This window comes from Suricata suricatta, chromosome 2, assembly GCF_006229205.1.
Source record: "Suricata suricatta isolate VVHF042 chromosome 2, meerkat_22Aug2017_6uvM2_HiC, whole genome shotgun sequence".
Taxonomy (NCBI): Eukaryota; Metazoa; Chordata; class Mammalia; order Carnivora; family Herpestidae; genus Suricata; species Suricata suricatta.
The window spans coordinates 105711405-105725448 of NC_043701.1; the positions used below are offsets into that span (position 1 = coordinate 105711405).

Below are 14044 nucleotides of genomic sequence, written 5' to 3' on the forward strand. Positions count from 1 at the left end.
AAAAACAAACCAAATATAAAAAAAATGTTAATAATGTAATATGCCTTAGCTTTACATCAGAACACAGAGCACTCATTTCTTCTGGATACATGTGGGACAGTTACAAAGAATAATCAAGTACTAGTTGGTAGAGGGAGCCTCAATTTTATAAAGTTTATTCTTGACCATAACGCAATACAATTAGATATTAACCTAACAAAAAAGAGAGTTGAAAAAATCTTTTCTATCTAGAAATTGAAAAGCATACTATTAAATGGTCGTTAAGTTAAAAGGTAATCATGAGGAAAGACAACGAAAACACTAAATATAAAGTTTGTGGGACAATAATGTTGTAAATTCTCAAATGACATCTGATGCAATTACAGGAAAATATTAAAAATCAATAAGTTTGGCAGTAGATATAAAGATGTCTGTTAAATTATTTCCCATATTTCTCTGTATATTTAAAATGTTTAATAATTTTCAAACTTAAACATGCATTAGTCATGGTTAAAGTATAACTCAGACAAAACTTTAGAGCATTAAATGTAATTATCAGAAAATTAAAATGGCAAGAGAAGAAAATAAAGAATGTAAAGAAACCTACAAGTTAAGCTTTAAAAAAGGATGCTAATAAAAAGATGATAAATCCAAAGAAATGAGAAAAAGGAAATAGAAAGATAAGATCAGAAATCAAGGAACTAGAGAACAAAAATCAATAACAGAGATTAACAAAGAAAGGGTGTTTCTTTGAAAAGATTAATAAGATAGCAAACCTCTGATAAGACTAAACAAGATAAATCAGAAGAGTAAATAAATAAAACACAATGAAAAGGAGAATTGTCTTTACAGGTGAACACAAGTTGTTCTAAAAATAATTTTTGGAATTATGAGCAAACATAATGCATATGAAATCCATTAGGAAATGGATTGATTTCTATAAGATAACGGGTCAAATAAGACCCAAGAAGAAATTAAAAATTTAAGCAGACTATAAAAATAAAGATATTGACGTGGTAATAAAATATCTCCTTTGATAAAAGCCTTAGAAATAGCACGGTAAACCTAAGAAAGGAATAAACGGGCAATAGATATGAAAGGCAAAGTCACACAGGAGAAGACCTGAGTGGCTATGAACCAGACGCAGTGGTCAGATGCACCCTTAACAAGGTGCCATTTTATACCTGTCAGACTGGCTGCAATAGGCTAGAGAATGAATCTAGCATGCATAACAGGATAATCGATTCTTCTGTGCATGAGACTCCATTCCGACTCTTGTTCCTAGGACATGGCTCAGAAAATTTGTCTTCTCTCTTTTTCTCTTTTCATTATCTTATTATTTTATTGTATAGTTTTTAAATTTTATTTTGAGAGAGAGTGCATGCACGGGAGGGGCAGAGAGACACACAGAGAGAGAATCCCAAGCAGGCTTCCCCACTGTAAGTGCGGAGCCCGATGTGGGGCTCGAACTCATGAACCATGAGATCATGACCTGAGCTAAAATCAAGAGTCAGATGCTTAACCAACTGAACCACCTGGGCGCCCCTCTTTTTATTATTTCAGACTGACATTTTACCAGAAAGCACACACATTGTGAATGTACCCTTGGTGAATTTTCACAAAAGGAACACTCGTGTAAACCACCACCACTGAAAAATAAAACACTGTTGCCACACCAGCAGACCTCCTTGTGCCTCTCACTGTCATCAACCCCCTCCTCCCCAAAGTAGCCACTGTCCTCATTTCTAACACCATGGATTAGTTTGGCATAGTTCCAAGTACACAATAAATGCAGTCATAGTGCCTCCTCTTGGTCTTCTTTTTGCCCAGCCTTGTGTTTATGAGATCACCATACTGTTGCCGGTTGTGGTAATTTGTTTATCTTCTTTGCGGTATGATATTCCAATAAATGGACACCACACGATTGGTCCATTCTTCTGTTGACAGATGTTTGTTTTCTCTCCCAGGTTTTGGCTGTTACAAACAATGTTGTATGATCAATGTATACAGTTGGTCTTCATTGTTTCTGGATTCTGTGAATTTGCCTACTCACTAAAATTTATTAGTAACCCTGAACTCAATACCCACAGTGCTTTCTCTGTCATTCATAGCCATACACAGAGTGGTGAAAACTTTGAGTCATCTGATGTGTGTGTCCTCAGCTGAGGTCAAACAAGGCAACGCTCTGCCTTCTCAGTGTCATTATCATGGTCCACTTAGTGTCTACTTAGTGTCGTGGATTTTGCATTTTTGTACTTTCTTTTGGAGATTTCACTATTTAAAATGATGCCCAGGGTGCCTGCATGGCTCAGTTGGTTGAGCCTCTGACTCTTGATTTTGGCTCAGGTCGTGGATCCCAGGGTCGTGGGATTGAGCTGCGCATCAAGCCGTGTGCTGTGCATTTGCCACTCGCTGTTTCTCCCTCTGCCCCTCTCCCCTGCTTGCACTCTCTCTCTCTTTAAAATAGAAAATAAAATAAAATTATGCCTTCAGTGCTGAGGTGCTGTCTAGCTCTCCTAAGGGCAAGAAGGCTGGGATGTGCTGTATGGAGAAAATCACATGTGTTCAGGCATGAGTTATAGTATCCATGAGCTCAGTGTCAGTGAATCAACAACACATTCTAAATAAGGTGCCTTCCAACAGAAACACATATAACAAAGTGTTATATATTGATTGGTTGATGAAAGTGCTTTGACCAGAGGCTGGCCAGAGCTTAACCCTGAATTTCCCTGGGGAGCATCTGTTCAGTACTGGCTAGGTCAGCGGTTGTGGCGACTTTATGGAACATTATCCCTATGCAAGTGAGAATTGACAATGTATGCATTTCACTGAGTACATACCTAGGAGTTGCATTGCTAGGTCTTAATGACTGACATATGTTCTACATCAATACATCCATCAAAGAGATTTTAAAGACATTGCCTTCATGTTCATGCCCAGCATCAGTATATGAGAATACTAACAGCCGTAGCTTTTCTGACCCTTGGTATTGTTGGACTTTCAAATTGCAGTCATCTTGTTGATGTGTAGTGTATCACATGGTGGTTTAATATGCATTTTCCTGATGATTAGTAGTGTTGAGCATCCTTTCATCAGTTACTTGCTGGCCATCTAGAAGTCTTTTGTGAAGTGCCTGTTTTAGTCTTCGCCCTTTTTAAAAAGTGGGTTGTCAGAGCACTTGGCTCAGTCAGTCAAGTGTCCAACTTCAGCTCTTGTGGTCCATGGGTTTGAGCCCTGCGTCAGGCTCTGTGCTGACAGCTCAGAGCCTGGAGCCTGCTTTGGATTCTGTGCCTCCCCTCTGTTCTCTCTCTCTGCCCCTCCCCTGCTTATGCACTCTCTCTAAAAAATAAACATCAAAAATTAATTAATTAATTAACAATATTAAATAAAATGTGGGTTGCCTGTCTCTTATTGACTTGTAGGAGTCGGGTTATATTCTCAAATAAGTCCTTTGTTGGTTACATTTATTACAAATAATTTCTCCTATTCTGTGGCTTATAATTTCATTCTTTCAGTGGTGTTTTTTGATGAATGTATAGGTTCATGATATAAATGAAGTCAAACTTATCATTTGTTTTCTTCATGGATTGTCCTTTTTATATCTCATTTGAGAGATCTTTGCTTACCATGAAGTCATAAAGATGGTATCCTACATTATCTTCTGGAAGTTTTGACGTTTTTCTTTTTTTTACTGTTTATTTTATTATTATTATTATTTTTAATGTTTTATTTATTTTTGATACAGAGAGAGACAGAGCATGAGAAGGGGAGGGGCAGAGAGAGAAGGAGACACAGAATTGGAAGCAGGCTCCAGGCTCTGAGCTAGCTTTTAGCACAGAGCCTGACGCGGGGCTCGAACCCATGAACATGAGATCTGACCTGAGCTGAAGCCGGAGGCTTAACCGACTAAGCCACCCAGCTGCCCCGAAGTTTTGATGTTTTAACTTTCACATTTGATGTACAATCTACTTGAAATTGATGTTTGTATGATGTGAACCAGTAATCATGATTTGTTATTTTTTCTGTAGTCATATTTAATTAACATAAGCACAATACATTGAAACCACTGTCTTTTTCCCACTAAAGACAATTATTGTCTTTGATAATGTATCATCCCTCTCCTTTCATTTGCGATCTGTTTGTATCCTTATTTTTAAAGTATGCCTTTTGTAAGCAACATACAGATTTTGATTTTCTTATTCTAAAATCTTTGCCTTTTAAATACTTATCTATTTATATTTAATATAAATCAAATATATTTGATTTTTCTATGGCAAAAATGTCTCTATTTTTACCATTTTCCCCATCTGTACCATGTTCGTTCTTGTCTCATTTATAGCTTTCAGTATAGCAAAAGAATAATAAAGTAGGTTTAATTTTTAAAATGTTCTCTCTTGGGGCACTTGGGTGGCTCAGTCGGTTAAGCGTCTAACTTCAGCTCAGCTCATGATCTCGCAGCTCATGAGTTCGAGCCCCATGTCAGGCTCTGAGCTATCAGCAGAGAGCCTGGAGGCTGCTTCACATTCTGTGTCTTCCTTTCTCTCTGACCCTCCCCTGCTCACAGTCTGTTCATCTCTAAAACATTTTTTAAAAATTTAAAATGTTCTCTCATATTATCTTGGCAGTTATACATTCTTTTAACCTGTCCATTTTACAATTACCATAGGGGATTGCACATGATTCTTTGACTTTTTAAAGTCTTATAGAAATGAGATATAAAAGTCTCTTTTGCTTTCTGGGCAACACAAGGACCCGCCTTCTCTTTGTAATGGTTGTCATGTATTTGAATTTGACATTTTTCTAACTTACAAAAGAAATTATTGCTGTTTTTTTATGTCCACATTTACTTAGACTTACGTACATATTTATTCTTCCCCTTGTTTTTCATTTCTTTAGGCATGTGCTTGTTTGCAGCTGGGATCATTTCCTTTTTTCTGGATGTGTTGCCAAGGGATTATTTCAGTTCTCATGCATCTGAAAATATCTCCATTTTACTTTTGTTTTTGAAGGAAATTGAAAATGATTTATGATTTATAGATTGACAGTGATTTTCTTACATTTTAAAGATACTGTTTTCTTATCTCTTGGCTTCTACCATATCTGTCCCCCATATTATTATTACTTTGAAGTTAATGCCTTTTTTAAAATCTGGCTGTTCTTAAGAATTTTATTCTGGCTTTGGTGTCTAGCAGTTTCATTATGATGAACCCAGGTGCATTTCTTTTTTTTTTTCTTTGATTTTTCCTGTTTTAAGATTATAGTGTTTTTTGAATGTGTGATTTGATGTCCATTTTCAATATTTTAACATTCTTAGCTAATATCTTAATGATGTTGCTCTGTCTCATTCTTTTTCCATCTGAATTCATCATTTATAAATGTAGGCTTTAAAATCATGATGATTAATATGTTTAAGAAGCTAGAGGGCATGATAGATCATTTCAGCAGAGACCCGAAATGTGGAAAAGAAAATGAAATAAAAAACTATAGAACTGAAAAGTAATTGAAACTACGAACACAACAGATACATTGAATAGCAGATTAGACATAGTAGAAGGAGGGGTTGTTAAAGGGAAGATAGATGTCTAGAAAATATCCAGCCTGAAGCTGAATGGATAGGTGAAAACTATTTGTTTCCCTATAAAATCCCAGAGATTTGCTTTTTCATGAAAAATCAAACTTTTGTAAACATGGAGTCTACATATTCCTTTAGTTGGAATTGAAACTTTAGTTGGCTAGAGCGGATAGAGCGCTGTCTGTAGTTGGAGATGCTCTTCCTATTAGCCATAGTCCTCTCTGCTTTATTTCTTTTTGCACTGGAGCTGCATATCTGCTGCTGTGGTTTATATTCCCCATGCACTGCTTCATTCATTTACATTGGAGGAGGGGTGTTGGGAGGGGGAAGGGAGGGCTGGTCTAAGCATATGAAACAGCACATGAAAATGTACTTAGCTAGGTGAGTTGGACAAACCTGGGGACTCAAAGGAGACCAGCAAGGCTGGAGCACAGACACTGTGCTGTATCACACCAGATACAGAACATGTAGCTACAAAGGACCAAGAGTTAGTTCATTGTTACTCAGTGGTATGCATCTTGGGCCCCTCTCTACCTTCTGGTTGAAACAGTCCATCAGTATATACACTTAAGTTGTTAACTGTAAGACGACTAGCTAACTTTCAGCCTTGAGTTGGTAGGATCAAATGTCCCTGAATAAGTGTTCATGCCTTTGTTTCCCCCGTCTTAGCTGCAAGTGTCCACTGCTTGGAAAAGTGTGGGAAGCAGACTTGGAGGCTTGTCGGCTGCTGATCCAGAGCCTCCAGCTCCGGGAGGCCAGGAGCGCACTGTCCACAGAAGATGGGAGGCAGCTAGATGACTCCGAGGGACCTGCTGATACACTGGCTCCTGCCGTCCCTGCCGGGCTCCGCTCTGCAGACGAGAGGAGGGCCCCTCTGGAGGCCTTCGAAGAGCGGAAGGCTCACCTGACCGCATCTCTGCACTGTGCTGGCAGTGAGCAGAAGGAGGTCTGTCCATCCCTAGCCCCCACAGGGGGCCTGCCCCAAGGGGTACCTGGGAGCCACACTCCAGATGGGAGCAGTAAATATTGGGAGGGTGACCCATTGAACCATTCAAGCCTTTAAAGGTTTTAACAACCCTGGAATATGATTGCAAAAGAATGTAGAATTTTTGTGGATGTTTAAACTATAGAAGAGCAAAAAAAAAATCACTTTTGGCATGTTTAGGTCTATGCTCTAATTTAATGGCTAGAGTTAGAATATAAATCTGGTATAGAATTACCATATATAGCATATACCATATATGTCGCATATAATGTATAGTTATTGCATATACTACTACATGTGTCACATGTGATTTTAACTATGTATTTAGAATCTATATATCATTATTTATTAGAATCAAATATTCAAATATATGTATCCATCCCTTTATTTTGGCCCAAACAAGGTCATAATGGATATTTGTAATATACTCTTTTTATTGCTTTAAAATTTTTTTTAAAGTTTGTTTATTTTGAGAGAGAGAGAAGGCGCACACCAGTGGGGGAGGGGAAGAGGGAAAGAGGGAGGGAGAGAGAGAGAATCCCAAGCAGGTTCCACAGTGTCAGCCTGATGCAGGGCTTGACCTCATGAACCATGAGATCATGACCAGAGTCGAAGTCAGACCCTTGACGACTAAGCCATCCAGACGTTTTATGTTCTTTTCATTAAAAAAAAAAAACTTAACACTTGGCTTATGATACACACACACACACACACACACACACACACACACACACTATATATATATATATAATGAAATGTGGATTTATATAACATTATACTCCAAGGCTGACCTAGATTAACAGAGAAGAGCTCCCCTCCTCTCCCCTCACCAGTCCATCTCTCCCCTAGATGTTCCCTGCTCCCTGGGCCTTTGCTCTGACGTCCCCCACCTCCAGGCAGGCCTGCCCGTCCTATCTGTAGGACCTTGGTCTTCACAGAGAGCAGACACTTGCTGACAACACGTGCTACGGTCACTGCCGTCTGCTTGGGAAATTGATACTTGATCCTCTATTTGAACTGAATAACCTTCCGAGAAGGAAGGCTATTGTCCCTTCTGGAGTCCTGCTGGCCTCATAAATTAGGCTCTAAATTGAGCTATAGATGATCTCAACTCCTTTATTAGCTGAGACTCTGCAGGTGGAATCCTCCCCAACAGCCGGCAACCCTGTTGGGAGAGTTATTGAAAACTCGCTGCCTGTTGTAGTTGGCTGGCCGGAAAGAAGATTCTGGTATGGAGGGAAGTGCTGCTTAACAAGCGAATGGGAGCCATGGGCTGAAGAAACAGCCCGCCAAGGGTCCTAGGCCATGAAGGTGGGGTTGGCTGCCTCCCAGGAGCTCAGGGCCAGGACAGGCAGGAGCCTAGCCAGGTGTGCAATGGAGCGCGGCTGGGACATGGGGACTCCCCTGGAGCTCAGGGCTGATTCAGCCAATTCCACCTGTAGCAGGAGTCTGTCTCCTGGCCTCCCTTCCTTCCCGCTGTGCTCATGTGTCCTTCCAGGCTCTCTGGGGGCTGATTTCCCCAGGTATAGGATTGTTCTTCTTCCAGAAGATTACGAAGCACCCCAATCTGCACAAGACCATAAGTGCCTGCCAATCTGACTGTAGGCAAACATAGCTATGTTTGCCTAGAAGTAGGAACCGCAGAACCGAGGATGAATAGCGTAGAGCCTTATCGTAGCATGATATTTAAAGTTTCTGGTGAGGAGGAGGCCCAGACTGTACCCCACGGAACAGAAGAACTACAGTGGCTGCTTCTCGGAGCTCAAGGGCCTCCCTGCCTCCACCAACCGAAATGCTAAGGATTTCCCGCAGGTTTTACTTTTGCTGTTATCATGGTGGAGGTGCGGAAGACAGAGAGAGAGTATTTTAAAGCTTTGCTAAACTTTCAGTGCTGTCTTCCTGTCCTGTGCCAGGCCTCATCTGATGTACCGCTTTTCTGGGTTTTACACTCACATAGAAGGGTGGTCAGTCACCCTTCAAATGGCGAGTGGCAGAAATGTTAAGATGGTAGGTATTTTCTAGAAAGGGCAAACTTATGGGCTCAGAAGACAAATGCACTGCCTCCAGGAATTGGGGTTGGGGGAAGGGAATGATTCACAAAGAGCAACAGGAAGGAATTTGGGGGGGTGTGTGTTAGAATCATTCCGTACCTGGATTGTGGTGGCAGTTACCTGTGTATGTGTGCCTGTACCCTGACACCGGAGTGAATTTTACCATAGATAACTTTACAAAGGTGATCAAGATTTCAAAAATAACACCCGCCTGTTTAAGAGCAAGGCTGTAGGTGTTGGAATCAGGGGCACCCGGCTTAGGGCTCTCAGAAGACAGGAGAGGGGCACAGACAGCCTGAGCCTCAATGGTCCCTGCTTTGGTTCAAGTTAGACCATCCACGGGCTGCATTTACCCATCTGCTAAACACCACTCCCCTCCCTACCCCTAAATGAGGACAAGAAAAACAGTCTCGTGAGGTTCTACAGATTTCAGTAAAATCATGCATCTAGCAGTGAGGAGAAGCTTAAAAAATGGCTTTGTTATTTTGGGGGGTGTTATCACTCCTTTTTGACGACCACAAGTATCCCTAAGACCTTTGAAAAATAATATACCTGGCTTTTTTTTTTTTTAATCAGGAAGCAAAAGCAGGCAATGAATTAGTGGGAGATAATCCAAGAAAAGAAAGGTTTCATGAAGGAAGAGTCTTGTTTGTGTTTAGATGGAGGATTTTAGGCCACAGAAGGCTCATTAGGAAGGCGTTCCCATTTTCTGGGCTCAGTTTTGCAGGGAGCCATTGAAGTCTGGGTACTTGAGTACTTACCCTGTGGCTAAAGAGGGTATTGCCTTTGCAGCTGAGAGTTGGTTTTGCTCTGGAACCCCCTGCCGGGACTGGCCATCCCAAGCGGAGGTGCGGGGGCAGGTTCTCAATTGAAGCTTGAAGCAGGACAGCCTAAAGGCAGTCAGTTTCTTTATAACCCAAATCCTCCATGACAAATTGCTGACTTCTTAGGGAGGCCCAGGAGAGCAAGGATTCTCAGAGCCTTGACTGTGAGCTTTGATCGGCCCACGTGGGTACGTGCACTTCCGCCGCACATTGTCCTAACGAGCGTCTTGTCATCCATTAAAGCTTTCGGGTGTGGGATGCTCAGCCCTGGTTTCCCCACTTTACAGCTGGGCCCATTACAGCAAAGACCTTTGCTTGGGGCTTCACTGCAGAGGAAGCCGGCCACAGGGCTGAGGGCCAGTGTTAGCATGCACGTCTTCAGATTGTGAGAACACTTCTTTTTCTGTTTCATGACTGCTGTCCCGCAAGCCTGTCCGCGGACTCTGGAAACAATCAGCTGCCCTTGGCCCCGGTTTACAGGCAGCGCAGAAGTTGCACCCGGGCCAGACAGGAGCTGGGGAAATCAGCGAGCCAAACTTCCTCCGCTGTGAAGTTGCTCTTTTGTCCTCGCTGTTCTGGCCATAATACCTGCGTAATTCTCCCTTTCCTGTCTGCAGACTGTCCTGCTGCGGTGCTGTCTGTTTTTAGTACACAGTGGGCTGCCCTCCTGCGGAGATCCCTGGACAGGATCATTCGCCCCTAACCCCAGCTGCTTCCTTTCCAAGCCAGTAAGCTGCCACCGAAGAGGCTTAAAAAGGCCAACAAAGGACCAGAGCTTTCTTGTGCAGTATTGGAATAGCCAGCGTGCTGGCTGCGAAGGAAGAAATGCGCACAGTAAGACACAGCCAGTCTGGGTAGCTTTTATTCTCTGGCATAGGTCTCTCAAGCCACCTCCTAGTTCCTTTTCATGGGCCCGTTTGCAGAAACCGCAGCAATAATGCATCGCCGACAGTTTCCAGTTTGGGTTTCCTTAGAGTGCACTGGAGATGAAAGAGCACTTGCAGAAATCCTCCTCAGCATCCATTTTAGTCTCTCTCAAACACGACTGAATTTTCCCAGGGTTTTGAACCTTGCTGCATATAGAGCTACCAGAAGTTTCCTTCACCACAATGTTTCATTGCTCTACTTAGTATCTGTTTAAGTCATGTAATTAGAATTTCGGGTACAGCTGGCCTACCTAGAATTAGAAACAAACACAGCCCAACCAATAGTAGTAGGAGCGCAGGCTCCCTGGGACCTGCCCTGGCCTTGGCCTTGGCCCCCAGAGCTGTTGAGAGGCAGCAGAGCCGCAGGGCCAGATGGGAGGTGGGGGGGGGGCGGGGGCGGGGGCTTCCACTGTCATCAGGTATCAGCCCCTGCTGCTTCTCTAGTTAATTAATGTTGTCAGTGCCTCAGCCTCCTTCACCTGCCCAAGGAAAGGAGTGGACTCTTCTGATTGGCCTGCTTTACCTCCTTTTTGAAAACCAAGGAACCACTTTTCTGTGCTCCACTAGGTCAGTGCTTCTGAGGAAACCAGCCTCGGGGGCTCTTAAAGACTCCTTCACCTTGGAAATTTCTTGTCACTCCCTGAGGAACACTGAGGGATCACTGAGGGATCGATAGAAAATCGTCACCTGCTAGATGGCAAGGACTAATGGCATTTGTTAACACTGGAGGCTTATCTGAGGACTATGCTTTCTTTGGAGCAGCTGAGAGAGTTTTAAAATCCAGGGTTGCACATTTCTGAGAAATGAATTCACCCTCTGCGCCCTTGGCATGCCTAGGTTGCGTCTGATTCTCTCACCTCTTGGGGACTGGAGCAGTGAAAGGCAGGAACTTCTTTTCCCCTACAAGCTGGCTGTCAACTTCCCACCCCTTTGACCTTGAGCAGGTGAAAGACCTAGATCCTCATTGAGTGTAAAGAGCACTCTCCTCTGACAGAGTGAATCCAGAACCGGGTTTAAACATTGGTGTTTGTTTGGTTGTTTGTTTAAAAAAAATTTAATGTTTATTTATTTTGGGGAGAGAGAGAGCAGCAGAGAGAGAGAGAGACATAGAATCTGAAGCAGGCTCCAGGATCTGAGCTGTCAGCACAGAGCCCAATGCATGGCTCAGACTCATGAGCTGTGAGATCATGACCTGAGCTGAAGCCAGATGCTCAACTGACTGAGCCACCCAGGCACTCCTTGTGTGTATATTTTTTAATGTTTATTTATTTGTTTTGAGAGAGAGAAATAGAGCAGGGAAAGGGCAGGGAAAGAGGAAGACAGAGAATCCCAAGCAGACTCCACTCTGTTAACACAGAGCCCAGCTCGAAGCTTGAACTCACAAACCCTGATATCCTGACCTGAGCTGAAATCACGTCAGACGCTTAATTGACGGAGCCATCCAGAAGCCCTCACTGGCATTTAAAAACAGTAATTCTGGTAGTTTCATAGTTGCATAGTTTACAAAAAATATTTAGACAGGCAGGGATACTTACCACTATACTAACAAGAAAAAACATATTTAGAAATGCAGACATTTTTAATCTGAAATGAATGCAGATGAAAGCTGGCATTTTGATTCTCTTCTCATAATTCCTCTTTATTCTTTGTGGCTCAGCATTAGTGTTATGCCCAAGATTTCAATATCATCCCCCAAAACCAGAGACTGCCAGGGAGACCGAGTCACACATGCAAAAGCAAAGGGCTTTATTACCGGCTTAGGCTGGCCAGGCCTAAACTCGGGCTCACAGACTTTACCAGCGCAGTGGATCCATGCTGAGAGCCCCAAACAAAGGTGGGGGGTGCAGGGGGAGCGGGGCAGGGCCTTTAAGGGTTTGGGAAGGGGGAGTTACAGGAAATTGTGACACAGGTATAGTGACCCAATCATTATCACCTAATATCATTGGCAGTAACTTTAACCATACACATTGTCCAGAGTGTTTGTTACTTTTGGTGGGACCCAATCACAATATTTAAAGTATTAACCAATCACAGAGTGGACCCAGGACCCAGGACCCTCACGTAGGGTGTAACTAGCCTTAAGCAATAAGTGATTATCTATAGCTTCTATCTCTAGGCCCGCCCTTAGGAATGTTAAGGGTGTCAGCTGGCCTTTCCTGATTGGGTGTTACAAGGGTGGTCCCTCCTGCCTTGGGCAATGTGTGCCCTTCTATAGTCTAATGATTCTGAGAAACCAACACCTAGGCCTCCAAGGTCAGAGGGAAACTTGAAACCTGTCTTGGGGTCAGTTTGATTCAGACCTGCATCCTTACATTAGCAGCAGAGAGTTTTTAGAGCACATTTTCCTCACGTAGAACCCCCTCCCCCAACTGTGTTCTTTTCATTTTCTGATACAAAAGGGTTTTATGATTTGACATCAAGAGCCCCCAAGACTGAATGCTTATGTTGCATAGAGATTATCTATCTAAGTACTTGCTGATGACATGACTATTATTTACAAATAGATTTTTCCTCAAAGTTTCTGGTAGAGTTTGGCCTTATTCGAATTTGATGTTCAAGTGATGTGTGCTAAAAGGAAAACAGTCTAAATTCCCTTGAGTGATCATGTGATATAAAATACAGCCTTTCAAACTTTTGCCCTTCACTTAGGCTGGAAACCGTAAGCCAATTAACAGATGCAAAATTAAGAGCCCATTCTTTTCTTGATTCTTTTGTTCTGTTAAATGGTCCTCTTTAGAACCTGTTTCTAGGCACCTTCTCTTTAGCAAATGTGCAGACACTTGAAGACAATTTATTGCTCACTTTGACCAAAAGACATTAAATATTTCAGATGCTTTCCTTAACACTCATAGCATCTGGATGCTTTTAAAAGAAATACCCACTTACTCTGGGTGTAGCCATATAATTTGGGTATTTGGATGAATACTTGTATTATATGGCAAAGTAAAGATATGCCTTCAGTGGCTTAATTTGTGCCTCTCTGCGTGCTGGCGTTAATGGCTGTGGATTGAGTGTATATGTGGAAAGACAAATACGAAGTCTATTTCAAATAGATGTAGAAGATATTATTTGTAGTATGGACGGGGTTTGTCTTAGGTAAATATTCTTCATGTGGACAATAAAAAGAAAAAGAAAACCATATAGCATTCCTGGAATGTATTTGCCAAGCAAATATTTTGGAAAACAGCCCAAAGGAACATATTTAAGGCTGTGATTTTAATACCAAACTAAGGAAATGCTTTAATGCATCAGCTAAGCTCACGGATGGTGGCGATCACATCTGGTTTACCTCAAGCTATAGGAGAGGGAATGAATCTTAACAGCAGAACAAACATCATGAGGCTCAAGTCACCTTTTTTAAAATAAGTATGTATATGTGCAGTGTGGGGTTAAGATTTTTTTTTTAACTTAAATACTGCCAAGGCTCAAGCAGTCTGTTAATGCAGGCGGCTTGCCAACCATAAGGGAAGACTGTCACTTTCTTTATTATGTAGCCTGCGAGTTTTAGTGCAGCAATTAAATATTTTTATGGATACGAAACTACTGCTAATGCCTTATCACATGGCCAAGGAGGATGGGGGTCTAAGTAAGCTGGTTGAATTACGGAAAAGAGTAGGGTATCCAAAGTGGAGTCTGCTTCCCTTTGTAATGCCCAAGATTTTAATATCACCCCAAAACCAGAAACCGCCAGGGAGACCGAGGCACAC

At 42.2% G+C, this 14044-nt stretch overlaps 1 protein-coding gene across 1 annotated transcript in view; it reads left to right on the forward strand.

Annotated features, from left to right (window-relative positions):
• Window positions 1-14044, forward strand: part of DISC1 (DISC1 scaffold protein) — a 312563-nt gene that overhangs the window by 277661 nt on the left and 20858 nt on the right. The window contains exon 13 of the mRNA XM_029919352.1: window positions 6221-6497. Coding sequence (XP_029775212.1) covers window positions 6221-6497 — 277 coding nt within the window. The remainder of the gene's footprint in view (window positions 1-6220; window positions 6498-14044) is intronic.